At 53.6% G+C, this 25,141-nt stretch overlaps 1 protein-coding gene across 3 annotated transcripts in view; it reads right to left on the reverse strand.

Annotated features, from left to right (window-relative positions):
• The window catches only part of PDE4A (phosphodiesterase 4A), a 51,130-nt gene extending 26,197 nt beyond the window's left edge, over positions 1 to 24,933 (reverse strand). The window contains exon 1 of one of the 3 annotated variants that reach the window (XM_037992363.2): positions 24,386 to 24,933. In XM_037992363.2, the coding sequence (XP_037848291.1) occupies positions 24,386 to 24,705 (320 nt within the window). In that variant the 5' untranslated portion in view covers positions 24,706 to 24,933. Of the gene's footprint in view, positions 1 to 12,243; positions 12,660 to 13,718; positions 14,030 to 24,385 lie in introns of those variants that run through there. The other 2 variants (XM_037992365.2, XM_037992366.2) reach the window with 2 other exon arrangements.
• Between the last annotated feature and the right edge of the window lie 208 nt (positions 24,934 to 25,141).

A 25,141-nucleotide genomic window follows, 5' to 3' on the forward strand; every position in this document is an offset into this window, starting at 1 on the left:
GTTCAAGCAATGTGCTCACCTTGGCCTCCCAAAGTGCTACAATTACAGGTATGAGCCACTGCACCCAGCCCACGGCTAATTTTTTTGTAGAGACTGGGGGCGGGGTGGGGGGGTTCTCACTATGTTGCCCAGACTGGACTCGAACTCCTGGGCTTGAGGGATCCTCCTGCCTTGGTCTCCCAAAGTGCTGGGAACGCAGGCATGAGCCACCATGCCTGGCTAGAGCAGGGAATTTTGTCTACTTTGTTTGCTCTGTCTCCAGGGCTGAGGAGATGGCCTGGCACACTATAAATGCCTAGTAAATGTTTACTGAGCTGGGCACGGTGGCTCACGCCTGTAATCCCAACACTTTGGGAGGCTGAGGTGGGTGGATCACCTGAGGTCAGGAGTTCAAGACCAGCCTGGTCAACTTGGTGAAACCCTGTCTCTACTAAAACTACAAAAAATTAGCTGGGCGTGGTGAGGCACACCTGTAGTCCCAGCTACTGGGGAGGCTGAGGCAGGAGAACTGCATGAACCTGGGAGGCAGAGGATACAGTCAGCCGAGATTGCACCACTGCACTCCAGCCTGGGCAACAGAGAGGGACTCCGTCTCAGAAAAAATAAAAATAAAAAGGCCGGGTGCAGTGGCTCAAGTCTGTAATCCCAGCACTTTGGGAGGCCAAGACGGGCGGATCATGAGGTCAGAAGATCGAGACCATCCTGGCTAACACGGTGAAACCCCGTCTCTACTAAAAAATACAAAAAACTAGCCGGGTGAGGTGGTGGGCGTCTGTAGTCCCAGTTACTCGGGAGGCTGAGGCAGGAGAATGGCATGAACCCGGGAGGCGGAGCTTGCAGTGAGCTGAGATCTAGCCACTGCACTCCAGCCTGGGCGACAGAGTGAGACTCCGTCTCAAAAAAATAAATAAATAAATAAAATAAAAAATATATAAATTAGCCGGGTACAGTGGCTCACGCCTATAATCCAATCCCAACACTTTGGGAGGCCTAAGCGGGCAGATTAGGAGGTTAGGAGATCAAGACTATCCTGGCTAACACGGTGAGACCCCGTCTCTACTAAAAATACAAAAAATTAGCACTCGAGATGGCACCACTGCACTCCAGCCTGGGAGACAGAGCGAGACTCCATCTCAAAAAAAAAAAAAAAAAAGTTCATTGAGTGATTCATTGAACATATGAATAAATGTCTACGTGAACTAGATTGCACCATGCTGGGGTCGGGACGGGCCTCTCTGAAGAAGTGACATCTCGGAAAGGCCTGAAGGATGAGAAGGAGCCAGCCACGAGTCAGGAGGTAGGAAGTAGGAAAAATCAAACCAGGCAGAGGGAACTGCAAGTGCAAAGGCCCTGAGGCAGGATATGATTTTTTTGCTGGTGTGGCTGGAATGGAAATACAATAACAAGAACACAGCTATAGAGAGGACAGAAACCCTCCCTTTCCAGTTGTTTGTCTCCTGATTATTGAGTTTTAAGGATTCACTATATATTCTGTTTTTTATTTACTTTATTTATTTATGTTTTAACAGAGAGTCTCCCTCTGTCGCCCAGGCTGGAGTGCAGTGGCGTGACCTTGGCTCACTGCAACCTCTGGTTCCTGGGTTCAAGCGGCTCTCCTGCCTCAGTCTCCCCAAGTAGCTGCGATTACAGGCACACGCCACCACACCCAACTAATTTTTGTATGTTTAGTAGAGACAGGCTTTCACCATGTTGGCCAGGCTGGTCCTGAGCTCCTGGCCTCTAATTATCCACCTGCCTCGGCCTCCCAAAGCACTGGGATTACAGGCGTGAGCCACTGCGGCTGGCCTATTATATATTCTGGATACAAATCCCTTATCATGTATTTTTCTCCAAGTTTGCAGCTTATCATTTAGTGATGGCGTCTTACTCTGTTGCCCAGGATGGAGTGCAGTGGCACCATCATAGCTCACTGTAACCTCCTGGGCTCTAGCAATCCCCTGACCTCAGCCTCCAGAGTAGCTGGGACTATAGGCATGTGCCACCCACACCCAGATAATTTTTGAATTTTTTGTAGTAATAGGTAATATGTAATAATAGTAATACGTAATATTACTATTATGTATATTAGTAACTTATAATATGTAATAATAGTAATATGATAATATGTAATAATAGTAATATGATAATATGTAATAACAGTAATAAGGTAATATGTAATTAGTTATTATAGTAATAAGGTAATATGTAATAATAGTAATAGTAAATATGTTGCCCAGGATAGTTTGTAACTCCTGGGCTCAAGAGATCCTCCCACTTTGGCCTCCCACAGTGCTGGGATTACAGACATGAGACACTATGCCTAACTCAAAGCGTGTCTTCGTATACATTTTTGTTTTGCTTTGTGTTGTTTTTGAGACAGGATTTCACTCTGTCGCCCAATCTGGAGTGCAGAGGCACGATCTCGGTTCACTGCAACCTCTCTGCCTTCTGAGTTCAAGCGATTCTCCTGCCTCAGCCTCCCGGGTAGCTGGGATTACAGGTATGCACCAGCACGTCTGGCTAATTTTTGTATTTTTAGTAGAGTCAGCGTTTCACCGTGTTGGCCAGGCTGGTTTCAAACTCCTGGCCTCAGGCGATCTGCCCACCTCAGCCTCCCAAAGTGCTGGGATTCTAGGCACCTGGCAGGCCTAAGAGATTTCAAACTTATTTCTTAGTAGAGAGACCATTCCAGTAAAGTCTTATGGTGACTCTCCATAGGCTGCCCTAAAAAGGGGAAGCAGGGGGCTCCTATCTTCTCTGCCTCTCCACTTGCACCCAGTCAGAGCATAGCCTGAAATCTACCTACCAGTCTAACCCCAGAGACTGTGCAATGGGGAAAGAACTCTTTTGAAAACGATGGTGCTGGGAAAACTGAAGAGTTGGACCACATACAGAAATTAACTCAAGGCTGGGCGCGGTGGCTCATGCCTGTAATCCCAGCACTTTGGGAGGCCGAGGCGGGCAGATCACCTGAGGTCAGGAGTTCAAGACCAACCTGGCTAACATGGTGAAACCCTGTCTCTACTAAACATTCAAAAATTAGCCAGGCATGGTGGCAGGTGCCTGTAGTCCCAGCTAGTCAGGAGGCTGAGGCAGGAGAATGGCGTGAACCCAGGAGGCAGAGCTTGCAGTGAGCTGAGATAATGCCACTGCACTCCAGCCTGGGCGACAGAGCAAAACTCTGTCTCAAAAAATAATAATAAAAATAAATAAATAAAATAAAATAATTAGCCAGGCGTGGCGGCTCTCACCTGTAATCCCACCTACTAGGAAGCTGAGGTGGGAGAATCACTTAAACCCAGGAGGCAGAGACTGCAGTGAGCTGACATCGTGCCACTGCACACCAGACTGGGCAACAGAGTGAGACCCTGTCTCAAAATAATAAATAATAAATAATTGGGCTTAATAGACAAAGGACTTGATAGGCATTTCTGCAGAAAAGATATTCAAACAGTCAATAAGCACATGAAAAAAAAATCCTTGCCGGGCGCGGTGGCTCAAGCCTGTAATCCCAGCACTTTGGGAGGCTGAGACGGGCGGATCACGAGGTCAGGAGATCGAGACCATCCTGGCTAACACGGTGAAACCCCGTCTCTACTAAAAATAGAAAAAATGAGCCGGGCAAGGTGGCGGGCGCCTGTAGTCCCAGCTACTCGGGAGGCTGAGGCAGGAGAATGGCGTAAACCCGGAAGGCAGAGCTTGCAGTGAGCCGAGATCGCGCCACTGCACTCCAGCCTGGGTGACAGAGCAAGACTCTGTCTCAAAAAAAAAAAAAAAAAAAAAAAAAAATCCTTAACATCACTCATCAGGGAAATGCAAATCAAAAGAAAGAGATATGAGCCTGGCGAGGTGGCTCATGCCTGTAATCCCAGCGCTTTGGGAGGCAAGGTGGGTGGATCACTTGAGGTCAGGAGTTCGAGACCAGCCTGGCCAACATGCCGAAACCCTGTCTCTACTAGAAATACAAAAATTAGCTGGGTATGGTGGTGGGTGCCTGTAATCCCAGGTACTCGGGAGGCTGAGGAAGGAGAATTGCTTGAACCCAGGTGACGGAGGCTGCAGTGAACCAAGATTGCGCCACTGCACTCCAGCCTGGGTGACAGAGCAAGACTCCGTCTCAAAAAAGAAAAAAAGGAGATACCATGTCACGCCTATTAGGATGGTTCCTGAAGGGACTTTTACTTTTGAAGGTCTTGGGGTTCCTCCATCCCCTGCATGCAATGCCAAGGAGGGTATTTTGGGGACAGCTGTGTCCTGAGCCACTTCTTTCCAGGATGCCACTTGTAACTGGCCTTTACCCGTGTCCTGTCTCCCAATTGCTCTCCCCTCCAGACAGCTGGTCTCTTCACTCCAAGAGAAGGGGCTGTGGAGCCAGGGGGCACTCCTACCTCCATCCACCCCGTCTCTCAGCCTCTGACCTGCCTCCTGGGCCTCAGATTTGAGTTCCAGAGAGAGACCTTGTTGAAGGCCTGGACTCTTCGCATCCCTGAGGTCACATCGCCTCCTCTCTTACCTGCTGCACTATCCCTTCCGACCAGGTCTCTCTGCTGCTCTGATTCCTCCCCACTCACAAACAATCCATTCCTACCTGCTGTTGAGAGAACCACTGTAACCCCAATCAAAAACAGGTGTAATCCCAGCACTTTGGGAGGCCGAGGCGGGCGGATTACCTGAGGTCTGGAGTTCAAGACCAGCCGGGCCAACATGGTGAAACTCCATCTCTACTAAAAATACAAAAATCAGCTGGGCATGGTGGCAGGCACCTGTAGTCCCAGCTACTCAGGAGGCTGAAGCAGAAGAATTGCTTGAACCCGGGAGACAGAGGTTGCAGTGAACCGAGATCGCGCCACTGCACTCCAGCCTGGCCAACAGAGCGAGACTCTGTGTCAAAAACCAACCAACCAACCAAACGAAAAACCCTCCAAACAAACAAACGGGTAGAATAACCACACAACGCAGCAATCCCACTCCTAGGTCTATCCCCAAAAGAATTGGAAGCAGGGATCTCAAGCAGATACATGCACACCCATGTTCACAGCAGCATAATTCACAATGGCCAAAACGTAGAAGTGACTGACGTGTCCATCAACAGATGAATGGATCAACAAAATGTGTTATATCCATTCAATGGAATAGAATTCAGCCTTAAAAATGAAGGGAATTCTGACACAGGCTACAACATGGATGAACCTTGAAAACATGCTCAGTGACCCAGCACTTTGGGAGGATGAGGTGGGCAGATCACCTGAGGTTGGGAGTTCGAGACCAGCCTGACCAACATGGAGAAACCCTGTCTCTACTAAAAATACAAAATTAGCTGGGCGTGGTAGCACATGCCTTTAATCCCAGCTACTCTAGAGGCTGAGGCAGGAGAATCGCTTGAACCTGGAAGGCGGAGGTTGCAGTGAGCCAAGATTGGGCCACTGCACTCCAGCCTGGGCAACAAGAGCAAAACTCTGTCTCAAAAAAGAAAAAAAAAAAAAAAGAAAACATTATGCTCAGTAAAATAAGCCGGTCAGAAAAAGACAAATAGTGTGCAGGAAATTCCACTTACATGAGGCCCCTGGAGTACTCAAACTCGGAGACAGAAAGTAGAAGAGTGGGGGCCAGGGGCTGGGGGAGTTAGGGAAATGGTGTGTGTGTGCTTAAAGTTTCAGTCTGAGAACATTAAAAATTCCTGGCCAGGCGCGGTGGCTCACACCTGTAATCCCAGCACTTTGGGAGGCAGAGGCAGGCGGATCACAAGGTCAGGAGAGTGAGACCATCCTGACCAACATGATGAAACCCTGTCTCTAATAAAAATATAAAAATTAGCTGGGTGTGGTGGTGCGTGCCTGTAATCCCAGCTACTTGGGAGGCTGAAGCAGGAGAATCGCTTGAACCCGGGAGGCGAAGTTTACAGTGAGCCAATATTGCGCCACTGCACTCCAGCCTGGGTGACACAGTGAGACTCAGTCGCAAAAAAAGAAAGGAAAAAAAAAAAAGTCTTGAGGCTGGGTGAGGTGGCTTGCACCTGTGATCCAGCACTTTGGGAGGCCCACATGGGAGGATTGCTTGAGCCCAGGAGTTCGACACCAGCCTGGGAAATGTGGCAAGGACCCATCTCTACAAAAAATGAAAAAAATTAGCAAGGCATGATGGTGTGTGCCTGTGGTCCCAGCTACTCAGGAGGCTGAGGTGGGACGATCACCTGAGCCCTGGAGTTTGAGACTGCAGTGAGCAGTGATGGTGCCACTGTATTCCAGTCTGGGTGACAGAGTGAGACCCTGTCTCAAAAAAAAAAAAAAAAAAGAAAAAAGAAAAAAATCCTGGAGATGGATAGTGGTGATGGTTGCATAACAATGTGAATGTAATTAATGCCACTGAACTGTGCACTCAAAAATGGATAAAATGGGCCAAGCAGGATGGTTCATGCCTAAAATCCCAGCACTTTGAGAAGCTGAGGTGGGAGGATCACTTAAGGCCAGGAGTTTGAGACCAGCCTGGGCAACATAGCAAGACCCTATCTCTACAAAAAATTAAGAAGTTAGCTGAGCATGGTGGTGCATGCTTATAGTCCCAGCTACTCAAGAAGCTGATGCGAGATGATTGCTTGAGACCAGGATTTTGAGGCTGCAGTGAACTGTGATCGTACCACTGCACTCCAGCCTAGGCGATACAGTGAGACCCTATCTCAAAAAAAAAAAAAAAAAAAAAAAAAGAGGCCGGGCACAGTGGCTCATGTCTGTAATCCCAGCACTTTGGGAGGTCAAGGTGGGCGGATCATGAGGTCAGGAGTTTAAGACCAGCCTGACCAACATGGTAAAACTCCGTCTCTACTAAAAATACAAAAATTAGCCGGGCATGGTGGCGGGAGCCTGTGGTCCCAGCTACTCAGGAGGCTGAGGCAGGAGAATCGCTTGTACCCAAGAGGCGGAGATTGCAGTGAGCCGAGATCGAGCCACTGCACTCCAGCCTGGGTGACAGAGCGAGAGACTGTCTCAAAAAAACAAAAACAATAACAACAAAAAAACCCCACTCTTAAGGTGAGATAATCATAGATCATCAGTTTGGCCTTTGATGATAATGTCTATTTATTTATTTATTTATTTTATTTTATTATTATTATTTTTTTTGAGACAAGAGTCTAGCTCTGTCACCCAGGCTGGAGTGCAGTGGGCAGATCTCAGCTCACTGCAAGCTCTGACTCCCGGGTTTACGCCATTCTCCTGCCTCAGCCTCCCAAGTAGCTGGGACTACAGGCACCCGCCACCTCGCCCGGCTAGTTTTTTGTATTTTTTAGTAGAGACGGGGTTTCACCGTATCAGCCAGGATGGTCTCGATCTCCTGACCTCGTGATCCGCCCATCTCGGCCTCCCAAAGTGCTGGGATTACAGGCTTGAGCCACCGCGCCCAGCCTATTTATTTATTTATTTATTTTTGAGATGGAGTCTTGCTCTGTCGCCCAGGCTGGAGTGCAGTGATGCAATCTCAGCTCATCGCAACCTCTGCCGCCCGGGCTCAAGCGATTCTCCTGACTCAGTCTCTCGAGTAGCTGGGATTACAGGCGCGTGCCACTACACCTGGCTAATTTTTGTATTTTTAGTAGAGATGGGTTTCACCATGTTGGCCAGGCTAGTCTCGAACTCCTGAACTCAGGTGATCCACCCACCTCAGCCTCCCAAAGTGCTGGGATTACAGGTGTGAGCCACCACGCCCGGCTGATAATGTCCATTTATTGAGCATCTGCTGTGTCCTGGGTGCCAGGTTAGATCCTTTCAGGCATAGAGTAATAATAACAAGATATTTATTGAATGCTTGTTGTGTGCCTGACACTACGAGAGTGCTTTATGGCCGGGCACAGTGGCTCACGCCTGTAATCCCAGCACTTTGGGAGGCCGAGGCGGGCGGATCACAAGGTCAGGAGATCGAGACCATCCTGGCTAACACAGTGAAACCCTATCTCTACTAAAAATACAAAAAATTAGCCGGGTGTGGTGGCGGGCGCCTGTAGTCCCAGCTACTCAGGAGGCTGAGGCAGGAGAATGGTGTGAACCCGGGAGGCGGAGCTTGCAGTGAGCTGAGATCGTGCCACTGCACTCCAGCCTGGGCGACAGAGCAAGACTCCATCACAAGAAAGAAAGAAAAAAAAAAAAAGTGCTTTATACACATTAACCCATAGAGGGCTCCAACTCACTCTATAAATTAACATATAGGTCCTAGTTTGTTGTTGTTGTTGTTGTTTGAGACAGAGTTTCGCTCTTGTTGCCCAGGCTGGAGTGCAATGGCGTGATCTCGGCTCACCGCAACCTCTGCCTCCCAGGTTCAAGCAACTCTCCTGCCTCAGCCTCCTGAGTAGCTGGGATTACAGGCACGCATCATCATGCCCAGCTACTTTTGTATTTTTAGTAGAGACAGGGTTTCTCCATGTTGGTCAGGTTGGTCTCAAACTCCCGACCTCAGGTGATCCACCTGCCTCGGCCTCCCAAAGTGCTGGGATTATAGGCGTGAGCCACTGTACCCAGCAACATATAGGTCCTGTTAATATTCCCATGGCATAAGGAGACAAGGGGTTGGTGGCTTCATTGTCTAAGAACCATGTCCTGTCTCCTAAGGCCCAGGATGGATTTTTTTCCAGCTCCAGAGAAGGGGAGAGAATTCTACACACAGACGATGCCCTACCTCCAACTCCCTGGCCTAGGAATTTAAGCTGCAGTTTAGGAAGGTGAGACCGTGTTCCCAAGCGGGTGCCCAGCTAGCATCCTGGCACATCCACCAGCCCCAAGGGACTCAGCTCACGTCAGCAGGAGCCCAGAGGCCTGGATGGGAAAAGGACGCTCCCTGGGGCCCTGCTGTTTGTGCTTCAAAAGCCAATGTTCCCTGGGCTGAGGGAGGACAGAGGGGAGGGGACAGGGCTATAGAATTGCTGCCTGGGAGTTGGTGGGGATAGGGGAGAGTCAGGGCCAGCTATGCCCCAGAATCAGACCCCTGAGCCATGGAGAGTCACCCCTACCTGGCTTGCCACTGACTGCTCAGGGTGGCCCAAAGTTAGGCCAGAGGCCACTCCAGCAACATCACCATGGGACCCAAGGCTGCAACCCAGACACAGAGGCAGCTGCCAGCCTTACATCACAGCCACGTGCCCAGACCCTCCATTGGGGGTGAAATGACCTGCCCAAGACTCCCTCTTAGGCAGGCTAATCGTGTGTGTGTGTGTGTGTGTGTGTGTGTGTGTGTGTGTGTTGATACAGGGTCTTGCTCTGTCACCCAGACTGCAGTGCAGTAGCGCGATCATGGCTCACTGCAGCCTTGGCCTCCCGGGCTCAAGCGATCCTCCCACCTTAGCATCCCAAGTAGCTGGGACGACAGGCGCACACCACCGCACCCAGTTCATTTTTGCTTTTTTTTTTTTAAAGCAGAAACGGAGTTTCACCATGTTGCCCAGGCTGGTCTCAAACTCCTAGACTCAAGCAATCTGCCTCCCAAAGCCTCGCCCTCGCAAATTGCTGGAATTATAGGCATGACTACCACATCTGGCCTCAGGCTGACCATTTGGTGACACTTTCAAATGAAGTTGCTACCTGTTTCCCCCTCCATGTGGCCCTTAGGCCTTCCCACGAGGGCTTTTGGGAGCATGAAATTGGGCTTGTTGAGGGCTGTGCAGCCCAGGGAGAGTCTAGGCCTTGGGGATGCCTACTGCAGGGACTGATGGGACACAAACAAGCTAGGGAATGGGGGCGGGGGAAAGGAATACATTGGTAAAGATTATAAAAAGAACTATGGCCAGGCGCAGTGGCTCATGCCTGTTGGAGCATCGCTTGAGCCTGGGAAGCAGAGGTTGCAGTGAGCAGAGATGGTACCACTGCTCCCCAGACTGGGTGATAGAGATGCTGTCTCAAAAAAAAAAAGCCAGGCACAGTGGCTCATGCCTGTAATCCCAGCACTTTGGGAAGCCGAGGCAGGCAGATCACTTGAGGTCAGGAGTTCGAGACCAGCCTGGCCAACATGAGGAAACCCCATCTCTACTAAAAATACAAAAATTAGCCAGGCGTGGTGGCGGGGCGCTTGTAATCCCAGCTACTTGGGAGTCTGAGGCAGAAGAATTGCTTGAACCCAGGAGGTGGAGATTGCAGTGAGCCGAGATCGCACCACTGCACTCCAGCCTGGGCGACAGAGTGAGACTCCATCTCAAGAAAGAAAAAAAAACCAAACTATGTGAAGGCCACATTCTAGGCATTGTGCATACTGTAACATGCATTAATGCTCCATTTTCCAGACAAAGAAACTGAGGCCGGGTACGGTGGTTCATGCCTGTAATCCCAGCACTTTGAGAGGCCAAGGCGGATGGATCACTTGGGGCCAGGAGTTTGAGATCAGCCTGTCCACCAAAGAGAAACCCTGTCTCAACTAAATATACAAAAAAAATTAGCTGGGCTCTGGTGGTGTACACCTGCAATCCCAGCTACTCAGGAGGCTGAGGCTCAAGAATTGCTTGAACCCGGGAGGCAGAGGTTGCAGTGGGCCAAGACCGCTCCACTGCACTCCAATCTGGGTGACAGAGCGAGACCCTGTCAAAAGAAAAGGAAAGAAAAGGAAAGAAAAGGAAAGAAAGGAAGGAAGGAAGGAAGGAAGGAAGGAAGGAAGGAAGGAAGGAAGGAAGGAAGGAAGGGAAAGAAAGGGAAAGGAAAAGAAAGGAAACTGAGGCACAGAAAGGATGAATACCATGGGTATTAGTAGCAGAGCATGGATTTCTTTTACAATTTATTTATGTTATAGAGATGAAGGTTTTGCTATGTTACCCAGGCTGGTCTCGAACTCCTGGGCTCAAGCCATCCTCCCACCTCAGCCTCCCAAAGTGCTGGGATTACAGGCATGAGCCACCACACCCGGCCTAGAACATGGATTTGAACCCAGGCAGCTTAGCTACAAAGCTGCGTCGAGTGTCTTCCCCTGGGGCTCACAGAGCAGGCAGGCCTGGTGTCTCCCCTGGCTCCCCGTGCTGTTCCACCTGACTCACTTGTAGGTGGTGCCAGGCAGCCTTTATGGAAAGGCCTGGCATTTGCTTTGTGAAGGTCACACAGAGGTTGAAGGCGGGTACTGGTGTGTGTCTCCCAGGCAGGCGCGTGGTGCCAGGTGGCACAGCTGTTTGGGGGGCTGAGTATGTAAGAGTCTGGGGGAGAGGGAGGTCTGTGTGCCCCTGGGCATCGCACGTAGACATCTCTGTGGCATTGCATATCTGCCTGTGTGAGCAGGAGCTGGGTGCTCATGGGTGCCTGTGTGCATCTCTGTGTCTTTGTGTATTTCTGAGTCTGGGTGACTTCATGAGACTGTGTCGCACTGATACTGTGACAGTCCCTGACCCTTGTGTGGGCATGAGGTGCGTTCCTGTGTGTATCTGGTGCAGGTGGGAGTCCAGCTTGCAGGAACACGTGTGGGCCCTGGGTGTGTATTTTGGTGAGAGGGTGTCTCACTCTCACAGAGAGTTCCTCACTGTGGAGGAACGCAGTGTAGACGAGGATGTGTGAGGGGTGGGCCAGGGTTGCTGTGGTCTGTGTGTCACCTGTGTGTGACTATGAGTCAACTGCAGGGTCCTCTTGGTACAGCCAGAAGACTCACACCTAGTACAGTAAACACCAGGCGACCGGGATTGCCCTGTGTGTGGCCCTGTGTGCGTGTCTGTGTTACAGACCATGAAGCAGGAAAGCAAGAACAAGGCTAGAAACCCCTGAGAATTCTCAGAACTTAAAGGCCACCCACAGCCCCAGCTCAGTCCAGCTTATTCTAAATACCCTCGATGCATCCCAGAATCTCCCTGCCCCACCCCCAACCCAGCTTGGTTTACAGCCTGGCAGCTCCAGCATGAGAGGGGGTGGGGAAGGTAAGGCTGGAGACACTGAGCCAGGCAGGGACTTAGGGACCTGGTTCTAGGCCAGTGGCCTGGGAGTGGAGCCCAGGTGACGCTAGACACCCATATTTGCAGTCAAAGTGAATGCCAGAAGCCCAGGTTTAGGGGCACAAAGAGGGTGACGAGTCCTACCTTGGATAGGCAGGAATGGACCCAGCACCCATTTTGGGGGCCGCCACCTTCAAGAAGCCCTCAGCAGCACCCCAGGCCTTTAGGGCCAGGAAAGGGGGTGGGGCCCCAGCCAGATCCTGGAAGCCACTTAGGGGACTCACCCAAGTAGACTCAGCACCCCCACCCCCCAGCACAGCCAGTGCCCTTCAGTATTAAAAGAGAGGACTGACTGGCCACAGGTCACCCACCTGACAGATCTGCCCTGAGGGTGCCGACGGGTGTCCTCATCGCTGAAGGAGAAGTGGGTCAGGGACTCGGGGCCCGTGGGGGGCAGTGCCAGGGCAGAGGGCCGGGGCCGGGCCCGGGGCGCTGCACCGGAGCGCATGGGAGCCAAGCGCTGTCGTCGGGGCGCGCATGGGGACGGCGGCAGGGCGGTGTGGCGCGCGCTGCTGGCCAGGCCCAAGGTGTCTGCGGCCTCCACTGCCGGCACCGCCTCCACGCCTCTGGTGACCCCCCCAGGGACAGCCCCGGGCGGTCGGGCGTTCCCGCGTCTGCACGGGGGAGGGGAGCGCACGGGCGCTCTGTCTGCCTCCCCCTGCAGGGGTTCTGTGGAATCGGACGCACACTTCCCCCCGTCTCCTCCCTCCTAGGCCTCTGGGGTGCCCCGGGGCTCCGGTTTCCCGGCTCCAAGCCCGCCCTCCTGCCACCGCCTCCGGCCCCGCCTTTCCCCCCTCCCCGCCCTGACGTCGAGCTGGGCCCGCTCGAGGTCTCTGATCGCCATGCGCCCCCGGGGAAACGGGACTCGTTCCGAGTGTGGGGCCAGGTGACACGAACCCAGGGGAGGGGAAGGTGCAGCTCAGGGGTGGGGAGGAGAGACAAAACAGAGACAGAAGAGACTGAAGTGGAGACAGAGATGTAGGACGCACAGAGAGCGACCCGGAGAGAGGGAATGATTTCCCTGCACACACCCTGCGGACCCCACGCGGGGCTCCCAAAGGCCCCGGCCCCTCCTCCTCTTCTGTCCCCGCCCCATTTCGTTCCTGGGGCCAGTCGCTGGACCAGGTCCTGCCCTGCGGTGCCCTCCTTCAGTCTGTGCCTCAATTGCACACGTAAAGTAGGTGGAAGAGCAGGAGGCAGAGGACCCGGAGAAGCCCCCAGGGCCAGCCAGTGCCCAACTCCGGGCTGCCAACTTCTGCCTCCAGGATATAAGGACATTAGAAAGCCAGACCGGATGTGGCCTCTGAGCCTGTCACCCCCAGACTTCCCGCCCCCGCAGCCCACCCCGTCTGGCCAGAAAGGGAACTTCCATTTGCCCTCCGTGGCCCGGTACAAGGAGTGACACTGAGCCTCACCAAACGGCCACCCCCAGAGGGCACGACTGGCCCCATTTCACAGGCCAGTAGACTGAGGCTGACAGAACTGAATACATATCCCCAGGATGAACACATGACCTGGATGGCAGGTCGCCCTCACTCCTCCAAAGCATGACCGCAGCTTCAGGTTTGCACAGGAAGTGGGAGGGATGCAACATTTATTAAACTTCTACTGCATGCCCTATCAGAGGTCTCCACGGCAACCCTCGCGGGCAGGGATGATTTTGATCGCTGCTATGTGACAGAAGAGGAAAGTGAGGCTGTAGAGAGTGAGCCACGAACCCCAGACCTCGGCGCGCGCCAGGTGGCCAGGGGCGACTTGAACCCACGGCCACCAGCGATGCACTTACCCAGCCCCAGCCCATGCCTGGCGGCTCAAATCCTGGAAGCTGCGGAGAAGCCGAAGGCGCCTGCGGAAAGTTGGGGACGGGCTGGCGAAGAAGACCGGCGAGGAGGGCGGCGAACGCGGGCGGCGGGGCGCGCGCGGGGCCAGGGGCTCGGGCAGGAACGCTTCGTCCTCAGCCGCCACCGCCACCGGGAAGGCCACCAGCTGCAGCTCCGGGATGCGGCCTAGGCCGCGTGGCCGTGCCATGGCCGCGGGGCGGCCCCGCCTCGGCGGGCGCTGGGGAGCTGCGCCGCCCACCCCGCGAGGCCCACGCAGGCCGCCTGCCCAGCCCCGGGCCCGCGGGCCCTACCCCGCCCTATTGCCTCGGCCCTTCCGGCTTCGCGCTGGAGCCGCCCCCAAGGCGGGGCGGGTCTGGGGCGCCCGCACGGCTTTGGCGGGGACTCCCCCGCAGACCCCAAAGCCGCCCGCATTGGCTCTGATGTCCTCACAATCGCCGGACGCGTCCCCACAAACACCAGGGACACCCCCAAATCTCTGGGGACACTCCTGCAAACTCCCCGTGCTGTTGACAGGACCCATAAGCCCCAGGAGCCACCCCACAGTCCCTCAGAATCCCAAGGAGCACCCTCACTGTCCCTGAGACAACCCCACACAAGAAGTCCAGGGGTACCCCCCAAATCCCGAGGCTTCTCTGCACAACTTAGAGGTGCTCTGAGACACCCTCATAGACCCTGGGGCACTCTCATAGCTCCCCAGATGCTCCCATAATCCTAGCAGTGTCCTCACTGTTTCTGAGACATGCCACAAGCCCCAGGAGTGCCCCAAGAATCCCAGGGTGCACCCACAAATGCCAGGGATACCCCCAAATCTCTGGGGGCACTCCCACAAACTCCCTGACAGTGGTGCTCTGAGATCCCAGGGAAAACCCTTCAGATCCCAGAACCCTCACCACAGTTCCTCAGATGTCCCAAAATTCCTCCAGAGCTCCCCATCATCCCCAACTCTCATCATCCCATCATGCATAGACCCTCCCCCGAGTACCCCCAGAATCCCCCACACCCACAGAGCCATTTTCATAGACCAAATATAGGTTCCCCCCAAATCCTAGAGTCCTCCACAGACCCCGGGAACACCTCCACAGTCCCTCAGATGTCCCTTAATCCCTGAATGGTTCTACAGCATCCCTGAGATGCCCCCACAAGTGCTGAGACCCCAAGACAACCTCGGGAATGCCTTCAGACTCAGGGAATGCCCTAGTAACCATGCAGATGCCAGCAAAATCTGGGGTGCCCCAATAGACCCCAGGGACACAACTAGATTCCTCTCCAGCTCCTAAGACAGTCTCACACCCTAGAACAGAATCCCAAGATGCACCCCACAGTCCTTGGGGACAACCTAGAATGCCACCCACAGGTCCTGAGATGTGTCTTACAACTTTTTTCCTTTTTTTTTTTTTTTTTTGAGACGGAGTCTCACTCTGTTGTCCAGGATCTTGGCTTACTGCAACAAGTGATTCTCCTGCCTCAGCTTCTCGAGTAGCTGGGATTACAGGCGCCTGCCACTGTGCCCGGCTAATTTTTTTTTTTTTTTGGTATTTTTAGTACAGACAGGGTTTCACTATCTTGGCCAGGCTGGTCTTGAACTCCTGATCTCGTGATCCACCCGCCTCGGCTTCCCAAAGTGCTGGGATTACAGGCGTGAGCCACCTCTCCTGGTATGTCTTACAACTCTTAAGACACCCCTAGAAGCCAGGCGTGGTGGCTAATGCCTGTAATCCCAGCACTTTGCAAGTTGAAGGCGGGAGGATCACTTGAGCCCAGGAGGTCGAGACCAGCCTGGGTGACATGGCAAGACCTCATCTCTACAAAAAAAATTACAAAAATTAGCCAGACATAGTGGGATGAGCCTGTGGTCCCAGCTACTTTGGAGGCTGAGGTGGGAAGATCACCTGAGCCAAGAGGTTGAGGTTGCAGTGAGTTATGATGGCGCCACTGCACCATCTTGAGACAGTGAGACCCTGTCTCAAGAAAAAAAAAAAAAAAAAGGCCGGGCACGGTGGCTCAAGCCTGTAATCCCAGCACTTTGGGAGGCCGAGACGGGCGGATCACGAGGTCAGGAGATCGAGACCATTCTGGCTAACACGGTGAAACCCCGTCTCTACTAATAATACAAAAAACTAGCCGGGCGAGGTGGCGGGCGCCTGTAGTCCCAGCTACTCCGGAGGCTGAGGCAGGAGAATGGCGTAAACCCGGGAGGCGGAGCTTGCAGTGAGCTGAGATCCGGCCACTGCAGTCCAGCCCGGGCTACAGAGCAAGACTCCGTCTCAAAAAAAAAAAAAAAAAAAGAAAAGGCGGTGCATTTCTATTTTCTTGCTTTCTATCCTTTTTTTTTTTTTTTTTTTTTTTTTTGAGACAGTGTTACCCAGACTGGAGTGCAGTGGCACGATCTTGGCTCACTGCAACCTCTGCTTCCCAGGTTCAAAGGATTCTCATGCCTCAGCCTCCCAAGTAGCTGGGATTACAGGCGCGTGCCACAATGCCTGGCTAATTTTTTTTTAATTTTTTATTTTTTTGTATTTTTAGTAGAAATGGGGTTTCACCATGTTGGCCAGGTTGGTCTCAAATTCCTGGCCTCAAGTGATTTACCCGTGTGAGCCACCGTGCCCCAGCAGTGCATCTCTATTTTCGAGTCCACCTCTGTGAAATATCTTTTTTTCTCTAGTGTTGGCTCTGATGCCATGGGGCCCAGAGTGAGGAGGCCTGGGCTTGCGTGTGGCCTCTGGCACTTCTTAGCCATTTGATCTTGGGCTAATCACTTCATTTCATTGAGCCTCAGTTTCTCCAGTTGTAAAATGGGTATAATACTACACTCACCCCATGAATGGACACATAAAAGGCTCAGAAAAGTGTCTGAACCCAGTAAGCACTCACTTAATATGAGCTACAGTTATTATCATTATTTGACAAGTATTTACTGAGGGTTTATAACATGCAAGTCACTATACTAGCCAGAGGATATAGACGATGATGATAATGACCATGATGGTGATGATAGCAACTAATCCTTTAGAAAGCTTCCTGTGCATCCAGTGCCTCTAGCTATGATTTCTCTCTCTCTCCTCTCTCTCTTTTGAGACAGGATCTCACTCTGTCATCCAGGCTGGAGTGCAGTGGCTCGATCATAGCTCACTGCAGTCTCAACTTCCTGGGGTCAAGTGATGGAGTTTCGCTCTTTTTGCCCAGGCTGGAGTGCAATGGCGTGATCTCGGCTCACCACCTCCGCCTCCCAGGTTCAAGCAATTCTCCTGCCTCAGCCTCCCAAGTAGCTGGGATTACAGGCATGCGCCACCATGCCTGGCTAATTTTGTATTTTTTAGTAGAGACAGGGTTTCTCCGTGTTGGTCAGGCTGGTTTTGAACTCCCGACCTCAGGTGATCCGCCTGCCTCGACCTCACAAAATTGCTGGGATTACAGGTGTGAGCCACTGCGCCCGGCCATGCCTGGTTAATTTTTTGTATTTTTTTCTAGAGATGGGGTTTTCCCATGTTGCCCAGGCTGGTCTTGAGCTCCCGGACTCAGGTGATCTGCCTGCCTTGGCCTCCCAAAGTGCTGGGATTACAGACATGAGCCACCACACCTGGTCTTATGATCTCATTTAATCCTCACAACATACCCACCAGATACCTAACAGGTGATATTCTTTTTTGTTTCTTTTTTTTTCAGTGATATGATATTGGCTCACTGCAACCTCCACCTCCCAGGCTCAAATGATCCACCCCCTCTCAGCCTCCCAAAGTGTGTTGGGCATGAGCCACTATGCCGGTCCCAGAAATGCATTTTTGTTCACTGACCAGTTAAGGTTTCAGTGCACTTAGCTTCCCTGAATTGTTTTGCCAATTCATCAGATCAGCCCTTGGGAATACAGTTCTTACTAGGCCCATTTCAGAGACGGGGAAGCCGAGGCCCAGAGAGGAGTGACTTGGCCAGGGTCTCCCAATCTAGAAAGATCAGAGCTGGCTTATGGACCCAGATGTCTGGCCTCAGAGACAGGAATTTTAGCCATGAGGCTACACAAGCCCTTTATGGATGAGTTTCCTTCCAGCCCAATGTTGCTTGTCCCGTCCTAGGAAGCCAGATGTAAACTGAGGCCTAAAGCCAACCTAGATCATGGCCTCATGGTCTATGAGTCCTTACATGAGCTTCCTGTCACCTCACTCCCTCCTTTTCTTCTACTCCCTCCTCGCTCACTCTGCCTCAGACACACTTGCCTCCAACGTATCAGACACACTCCCACCACAGGACCTCTGCACTGGCTCTTCCCTCTGGTTGGCACCCTCTTCCATCAGATACCCACATAGCAACCTCCCTCAGTTTTTTTTTTTGTTTTTTTTTTTTTTTTTTTTTTTTTTTAGATGGAATCTTGCTCTGTCACCCAGGCTGGAGTGCAATGGCACGGTCTTGGCTCACTGCAACCTCCACTTCCTGGGTTCAAGCAGTTCTCCTCCCTCACCCTCCAAGTAGCTGGGATTACAGGCGCCCACCACCGCACCTGGCTAATTTTTGTATTTTTAGTAGAGATGGGGTTTCACCATCCTGGCCAGACTGGTGTTGAACTCATGACCTCATGATCCACACACCTCGGCTTCCCAAAGTGCTGGGATTACAGGCGTGAACCACTGCGCCCGGCCCTTACCTCCCTCATTTTATTTGGGTCTCTGTTCAAATGTCACCTCCTCAGAGAGGCCTTCACTGACCTCAGGATCCCTCTTTTTTCCATATCTTGTGTGTGACCATCTTGAATTATCATACAGCTTTACTTGCTATTTCTTCTTTTTCCTTTTTGAGACGGAGTCTGGCTCAGTCACCCAGGCTAGAGTGAAGTGGCACAATCTCGGCTCACTGCAATCTCTGCCTCCTGGGTTCATGCAATCCTCCCACCTCAGCCTCCCAAGTAGCTGGGATTGCAGGCGTGCACCCAGCTAATTTTTGTATTTTTAGTAGAGACAGGTTTTTGCCATGTTTTGGCCAGGCTGGTCTCGAACTCCTGGCCTCAAGTGATCCAACTGCCTCGGCCTCCCAAAGTGCTGGGATTACAGGCCTGAGTCACTGTGCCCCGCCCTTTACTTACTATTTTTGCTTCACCCTGTAGTCTGACAATTTCAGGACAGCAGGGATTGTGTCTATGGCAAAGGTGTCCAATCTTTTGGCATCCCTGGGCCATACTGAAAGAAGAAGAATTGTCTTGGGCCACACATAAATACACTAACACTAACAATAGCTAATGAGCAAAACAAAAACAAAAAAACACACACAAAAAAAAAACAAAAAAAAATGAACAACATAATCTCATTGTTTTAAGAAAGTTTACGAATTTATGTTGGGCCGAATTCAAAGCCATCCTGGGCCACAGGCTGGACAAACTTGGTCTACAGCATTCTCAGCCACAGCTCTGAAGGCGCTCAGCGTTTGTGGAATGAACGAATCTGCTAGAAATGAGGAGACTGAGGCTCTGACAGGTGCAGGTCACACAGCGAGTACAGGACAAAAGCTGGATTTACTTATTTTATTTTGTTCTTTTTGTAGAGACAGGGTCTCACTATGTTGCCCAGGCTGGTCTCAAACTCCCAGCCTCAGGCAATCCTCCCGCTTCAGCCTCCCAAAGTGCGGGGTGTGAGCCACCTCGCCTGGCCAAAAGCAGATTTGAACTCTTTTCTTCTCTTCCTTCCTTCCTTCCTTTTTTTTTTTTTTTTTTTTTTTTTTTTTTTTTTTTTTGACAGGGTCTCACTCTCTCGCCCAGACTGGAGTGCAGTGGCCCGATCTCAGCTCACCGCAACCTCTGCCTTCTAGGCTCAACCGATTGGATCCTCCTGCCTCAGCCTCCTGAGTAGCTGGGATTACAGCTACTCGGTGTGCGCCACTACCACCTGGCTAATTTTTGTATTTTTAGTAGAGACAGGGTTTCACCATGTTGGTCCTCAAATAATCCACCTGCCTCAGTCTCCCAAAGTGCTGGGATTACAGGCGTGAGCCACCGCATCCAGTCAGATTTGAACTGTTTCATACTCCACAATGAAAAGAATGGGCTCAGATGTCCCCACAATTCTGTTCTCACCCTGCCAGACTGTGGCTCTCCCAGGTCCAAAGCCCCAGTTTTCCTAAAGTCATAAGAGCCTGCAGTCAATCTGTTGCCACTGAAATATGGGGCACCCTCCCCGCCAGCGGGGCTTGCGGTTTTGGGGGACGCCCCCTTTCTCTCTGCTGATGTCATTTGAGGAAGTACTTTCTCAGAACACCAGCTCCTGGCTGCCCAGCGCCTACGTCAAACATATCAGCCTCACCACAGCCCTGGGGGTGGACAGTTCTTATTTTTCAGCCCCGTTTGACTGATGAGGAAACTGAGGCTCAGAGAGGCACAATCACTGGCCCCAAGTCACACAGAGAGTCAGCAGGCAGGGCTGCCATGTGAATGTTACTCAGAGGTCTGGAGTGGATGAGATCTGTTTTTTTTTGTTTTGTTTTTTTTGTTTTGCCTTTTTTTTTTTTTTGAGACGGAGTCCCGCTCTGTTGCCAGGCTGGAGTGCAGTGGTGCCATCTCGGCTCACTGCAACCTCCGCCTCCCGGGTTCAAGCGATTCTCCTGCCTCAGCCTCCCAAGTAGCTAGGATTACAGACGCGTGCTACCACACCTGGCTAATTTTTGTATTTGTAGTAGAAACGGGGTTTCACCATGTTGGCCAGGATGATCTTGAACTCCTGACCTCGTTCGTGATCCGCCCGCCTCGGTCTCCCAAAGTGCTGAGATTACAGGCGTCAGCCACCGCGCCCGGCCAAGATCTGGTTTTTAACTCCCATTCTCACCTTCCTCGCTGTGTGACCTTGGGTAAGTCCCATGGTCTCTTTTTCCCAGGCAGAAGTGCAGAGCCAAGGATGCTGGAGTTCATCAGCCTGCCGGGCAAGCGAGCGGAGGCGGGACAGGAACTCCACCGCTGCAACTTTTCGGCCAGGTTCCTCCCTGTCCTCCAGGCGGCAGTCCCCGCAGCGTGTGGCAGGGGCTGGCGCATGGGGAAAGTGGCCTGGTCCCAAGCCCAGGAGGGCGAGGACCCCACACGCTGCCTGCGGTCAGCCGGCCTGGCGCCCGCTCTCCAGGACGCTCAATAAGCATGAAATAATAATACTGGGCGCCGCGACGGTGACGGCGACTTTGCTTTGCTCCGGGACTGGCGGCGTCCCTGGGGCAGGTCCGCGCTCGGAGCGCACACCGAGGCTGTGCCTTCCTCGTCGTCCGGCAGAGGGCGCGCGGGGAGACCCGCTCTCAACCCACATCCAGGGACTTGGGAGCGCCAGGGACAGGGGGAGGCGAGGACCCAAGTGGAGACAGAGACCAGCGACCAGACGGAGACCCCAGCTCGGCTGCCTCCACTTGCTCCTGGGGCCACGCTGTGCCCCCACCTTGATGGGGAGCGTTTTAGGGCCCAGGGAGGGGGGACGCGGGGTCTGTATGTTGGCCCCGTCCCCAGTTCAGACAGCTTCCCACCTCCCCCCCACCAAAGTCCTCCTCTTCCTCCCTCTCCATCTGCCTCTTGACAGATTGTGGCTGTGCCGTGACTCAGCCGTCTCATACATCCTCAGGGGAGGTTTGGATGACATCTCGGGTTGTGGGGGGCAGTGCCCTCTCTCTGGGGATTCCTTTGACCCAAATGGGGGAGCTCACTGGACTCTTCTTGTGGTAGCTGGATGAACTCCAATGTGGGGAGCACCGAATCCTGTGTGTGCCCTGCTGAAATCCCCTTTTTGAAGAAATGTCCGTTCTAAGCATTGAGGTTGCCATCAGAGACATTTCTCCTTCTCCCTGGGGAGGGGGAAGGACGCTGGCACCAATGCCAGCTACAGCCCACCCATCAGTCCCAGCTTTGGACCTCAGCACAGACACTGAAGGGTGCACAGGCCCACAGTGAAACAGAAACCGGGGTCTACGTGGGGATGTGGTTAAGGTTCCTGTTTTTTCTACTCACCCTGGAGAAATGGGATCCACTCAGGTCCCCCCTCCTTAGTCCAGGTCCCTGAATGGAGATCTACTCATTATGTTAAGTCCTTTACACACATCCCCAAGCTCACAGAACCCTCAAACTGACCCCCACACGGCAATGCCAACAACAGCCCCACTTTACAGACTGGAAAATTGAGGCTCAGAGAGGGCAAGACACTTATACAAAGATGCACAGGAATTGGGCAGACCTGCATTGCAATTCCAGCTCCCCCATCTCCCGGTTGTGTGAGCTTGGGTGAGAAAGAGAAAGGGTTTAGGTGGGCGCAGTGGCTCATGCCTGTAATCCCAGCACTTTGGGAGGCAGAGGCGGGCAGATCACCTGAGGTCAGGAGTTTGAGACCAGCCTGGCCAACATGGTGAAATCTCATCTCTACTAAAAATACAAAAATTAGTCGGGTGTGGTGGCGGGCTCCTGTAATCCCAGCTACTCAGGAGGCTGAGGCAGGAGAATCGCTTGAATCCGGGAGGCAGAGGTTGCAGTGAGCCGAGATCACGCCACTGCACTCCAGCCTGGGTGACAGAGCAAGGCTCCATCAAAAAAAAAAAAAAAAAAAAAAGAGAGAGAGAAAGCGTTTTGTCTCTAGGCCCTAGTTTCCCCATATGCCAGCAGGAATACCCTGCTGGAATACCCTGGCACTGGGGATAAGGATGCATGGAAAAGTCCCTGGCATGGAGCCTGAGGGTGACCCACTGCGAGATGGATACCCACCAAAATGATGATTATTACCGCTCAGCCACTGTCTCCTAAGACTCAGCACCCCAGAGACCAGGCTAGGAGGAGTCTCTGGAGCCTTGCAAAGAAATGGGGCCCGGATCCTACTGCATTTCACCCACCCCTTGGTGTCTTAGGACAGTGACGTGTGCCAGTTTGGCCCCTTGCCCCCGGTTTTAGCATTTTCTGTTGATTCCAGCTTTCTCTTCCTTCAGCCTCTCTCCAGTTCCCTTTGGGAAATATTAGCCCATATGTACTGGACCCATGACACTTGCTTCCTGGTGGGTACAGGGGTGCAGGGGGACTGGGGCTGGGGGGTGACCAGAACAGAAGTGGGGGTGGCCTGGAGGGCTGCAATGACTGCTGAAGACCCCCAAAGAGACTTAGGAAGAGTAGGGCTACATCTTAGAGGGGCCTCACTCAGGAACTCCAGGGATAAGAAGTCTGAATCTGACCGTCTTGGTGATATCCCCAGCAGTGGGGCATCCAGGTAGAGCACACGAGCAAAGCTGTCAGTTGCACACATCACTGGAGCACACGCAATCAGACCCTGGAGCACCATCAGAGCAGGAACAATAACTAAGAATACCAGGTGGTTAGAGGACACCAGTTCTTAGGATACACCAGGCAGAGGGAACACAGGCCACATGTCAGAGCACCGACGCTCAGACGTGAGCACCTGGCGAAGACTAACACACAGCCACGGTGTTTCAATCACAGTGTCCAAGGAGCACAGACTGTTCCACGAACTCAATCACACTGTTTTCCAAGTGTAAACACCCCAGTGCCACAATCACTGCATGCCAGAAATGACACTGTCACAATCATTGTCCCTAGACCACCGACACCACTGCACAATCACTGTCCTAGGAGCAGAAATAGTCACTCTGTCCCAATCACTGCATCCCATGAGGCCACACAGTCACCCTGTGACACTCACAGCATTCCTGAAGCATACACAGTCACTGTCACAAACCCTGTCCCAGAAACACACAGTCACACTACCCTGGAAATACACAGTCATACTGTCACAATTACACTGTCCCTGGAGGATACATAGTCATCGTGTCACCATCACAAGAACCCAGAAGCTCACGCAGAGCCCACAACTGATGCAGCCACAGCTGGTCATACCCGGACAGCTGGAGCAAACGCAGGTCAGTCGGAGGATACCGTCAGAGAAGACCAAGCTCAACACACACACCCTCACTATGCTGTCACCTCTGCAGTCAGGGACTCCTTCCCTCTGTGCTGGGACTGTGCCCCCCCTCCACTGTTTCCTGCGTCTGAACAGCTACTGAACCCTAACACTCTTGCCCTGAGAGGGAAACTCCAACCTAACACAAGGCTCCCAAAACAGTGCTCCCCCAAGAGAGAGGCACCCTCTGGATTTCCGGCCCCAGCTGCTGCAGGAAGAGTCCACTAACATCCCCGCAATAGAGTCCTCCACCCCGTAGAACCCTGAGGGCACCCGACCCTGAACTAAAGATCCTGGTCCTAGCAGGCACCCGCTCACAGAGTGCCCCAGCGGTACCCCAAACACTGCGAATCTAGCCCTCAGAATAGTGCCCCCAGGAAGGTCCCTCCAAGTGGTTCCCAGCCTAGCCGCTGTCCTGCACTGTCACTAAGAATACAGACCCCTAAAGGTGCAGCCCCCTTCCCCAACCCAGACCTCGTTAACACCACGCGCAGCATGGCGCCCCCTAAATGGACCCCAGGCTGGGCTTCAGCAGGAAGCCGTAGCGCGGGCAACCAGCGGCCAGGTCCTAGACGCCCCCGCAGCCGAACTCCCTCCGCCCCCGCCAGCCGAGCCGACCCCACCCGCATCCTAGCGCCCCCTGCGGCCGGCGGCTCGAGTTGCCTCCTCCCTGCGCGCCCATCGGTTCCGCGCGCATCCGCCAAGGGGAGTCTTACCGCCTGCTGCTGCCTCCGCCCGCGCCGCCGCTGCCAGTGCCAGTGCCATGGAAGGACGAGGGCCAGGACATGCGGGTCGTGCGCAGGCCGGGCCGGTCGCTGGTGTCCATGGCATCGGCGCGCTCTATGGGCCGGTGAGGCGGCCGCTCCGGCTCTGCGCGCTCCGCGCTGTCGGAGTAGCCGCGCTGCTGGATACGGATGGGGGTCCGAGGCTGCCGCCACAGGTGCTGAGGGGGAGGCTTCAGGGTGGCTTGGCCCTCCCGGGGCCCGGGCAGTGACAGAGACAGGCTCCTTTCCGAGGGGACGGTCGGGGGCTCCATGGCGCCGGCCCCCACTTGCGCCCCGGAGGGCCCTGGCCCTTCCAACCTACACCCCCCTCAGCTGCGCTCAAGCCAGCGAGCCCAGGGCCCCGCGGGTGCGCCCGGCCGCGGTAGGGCCATGGCGCCCCGGGGACAGACCCGGGGGCGCTGCGGGCCAATCGCCCCCGGGCCGGGCTCTGCGGCTTCCTCTCCGCGCCTGGAGCTCTGCTCAGTGCCGGGCGGCGCTCTCCGCGCTCCGCGCCCCGCTCGGCGCCAGCCCCGGCTCCTCCGCCCCGTCCCGCCCCTCCCCGCCCCCCGCCCGCCGCGGCTGTCAGCGCCGCCCCACTCCTCCTCCGTCCGGGCCAGTGGGGGGCAGCTACCTAAGTGGGGGGGCCCTTCCCGCCCACGCAGATCCCCGCTCCGGGGTGGGAGGGGGCGCTGAAACTCGGCTCTCTTC

This window comes from Chlorocebus sabaeus, chromosome 6 (genome assembly GCF_047675955.1).
Source record: "Chlorocebus sabaeus isolate Y175 chromosome 6, mChlSab1.0.hap1, whole genome shotgun sequence".
NCBI classification, from domain to species: domain Eukaryota; kingdom Metazoa; phylum Chordata; class Mammalia; order Primates; family Cercopithecidae; genus Chlorocebus; species Chlorocebus sabaeus.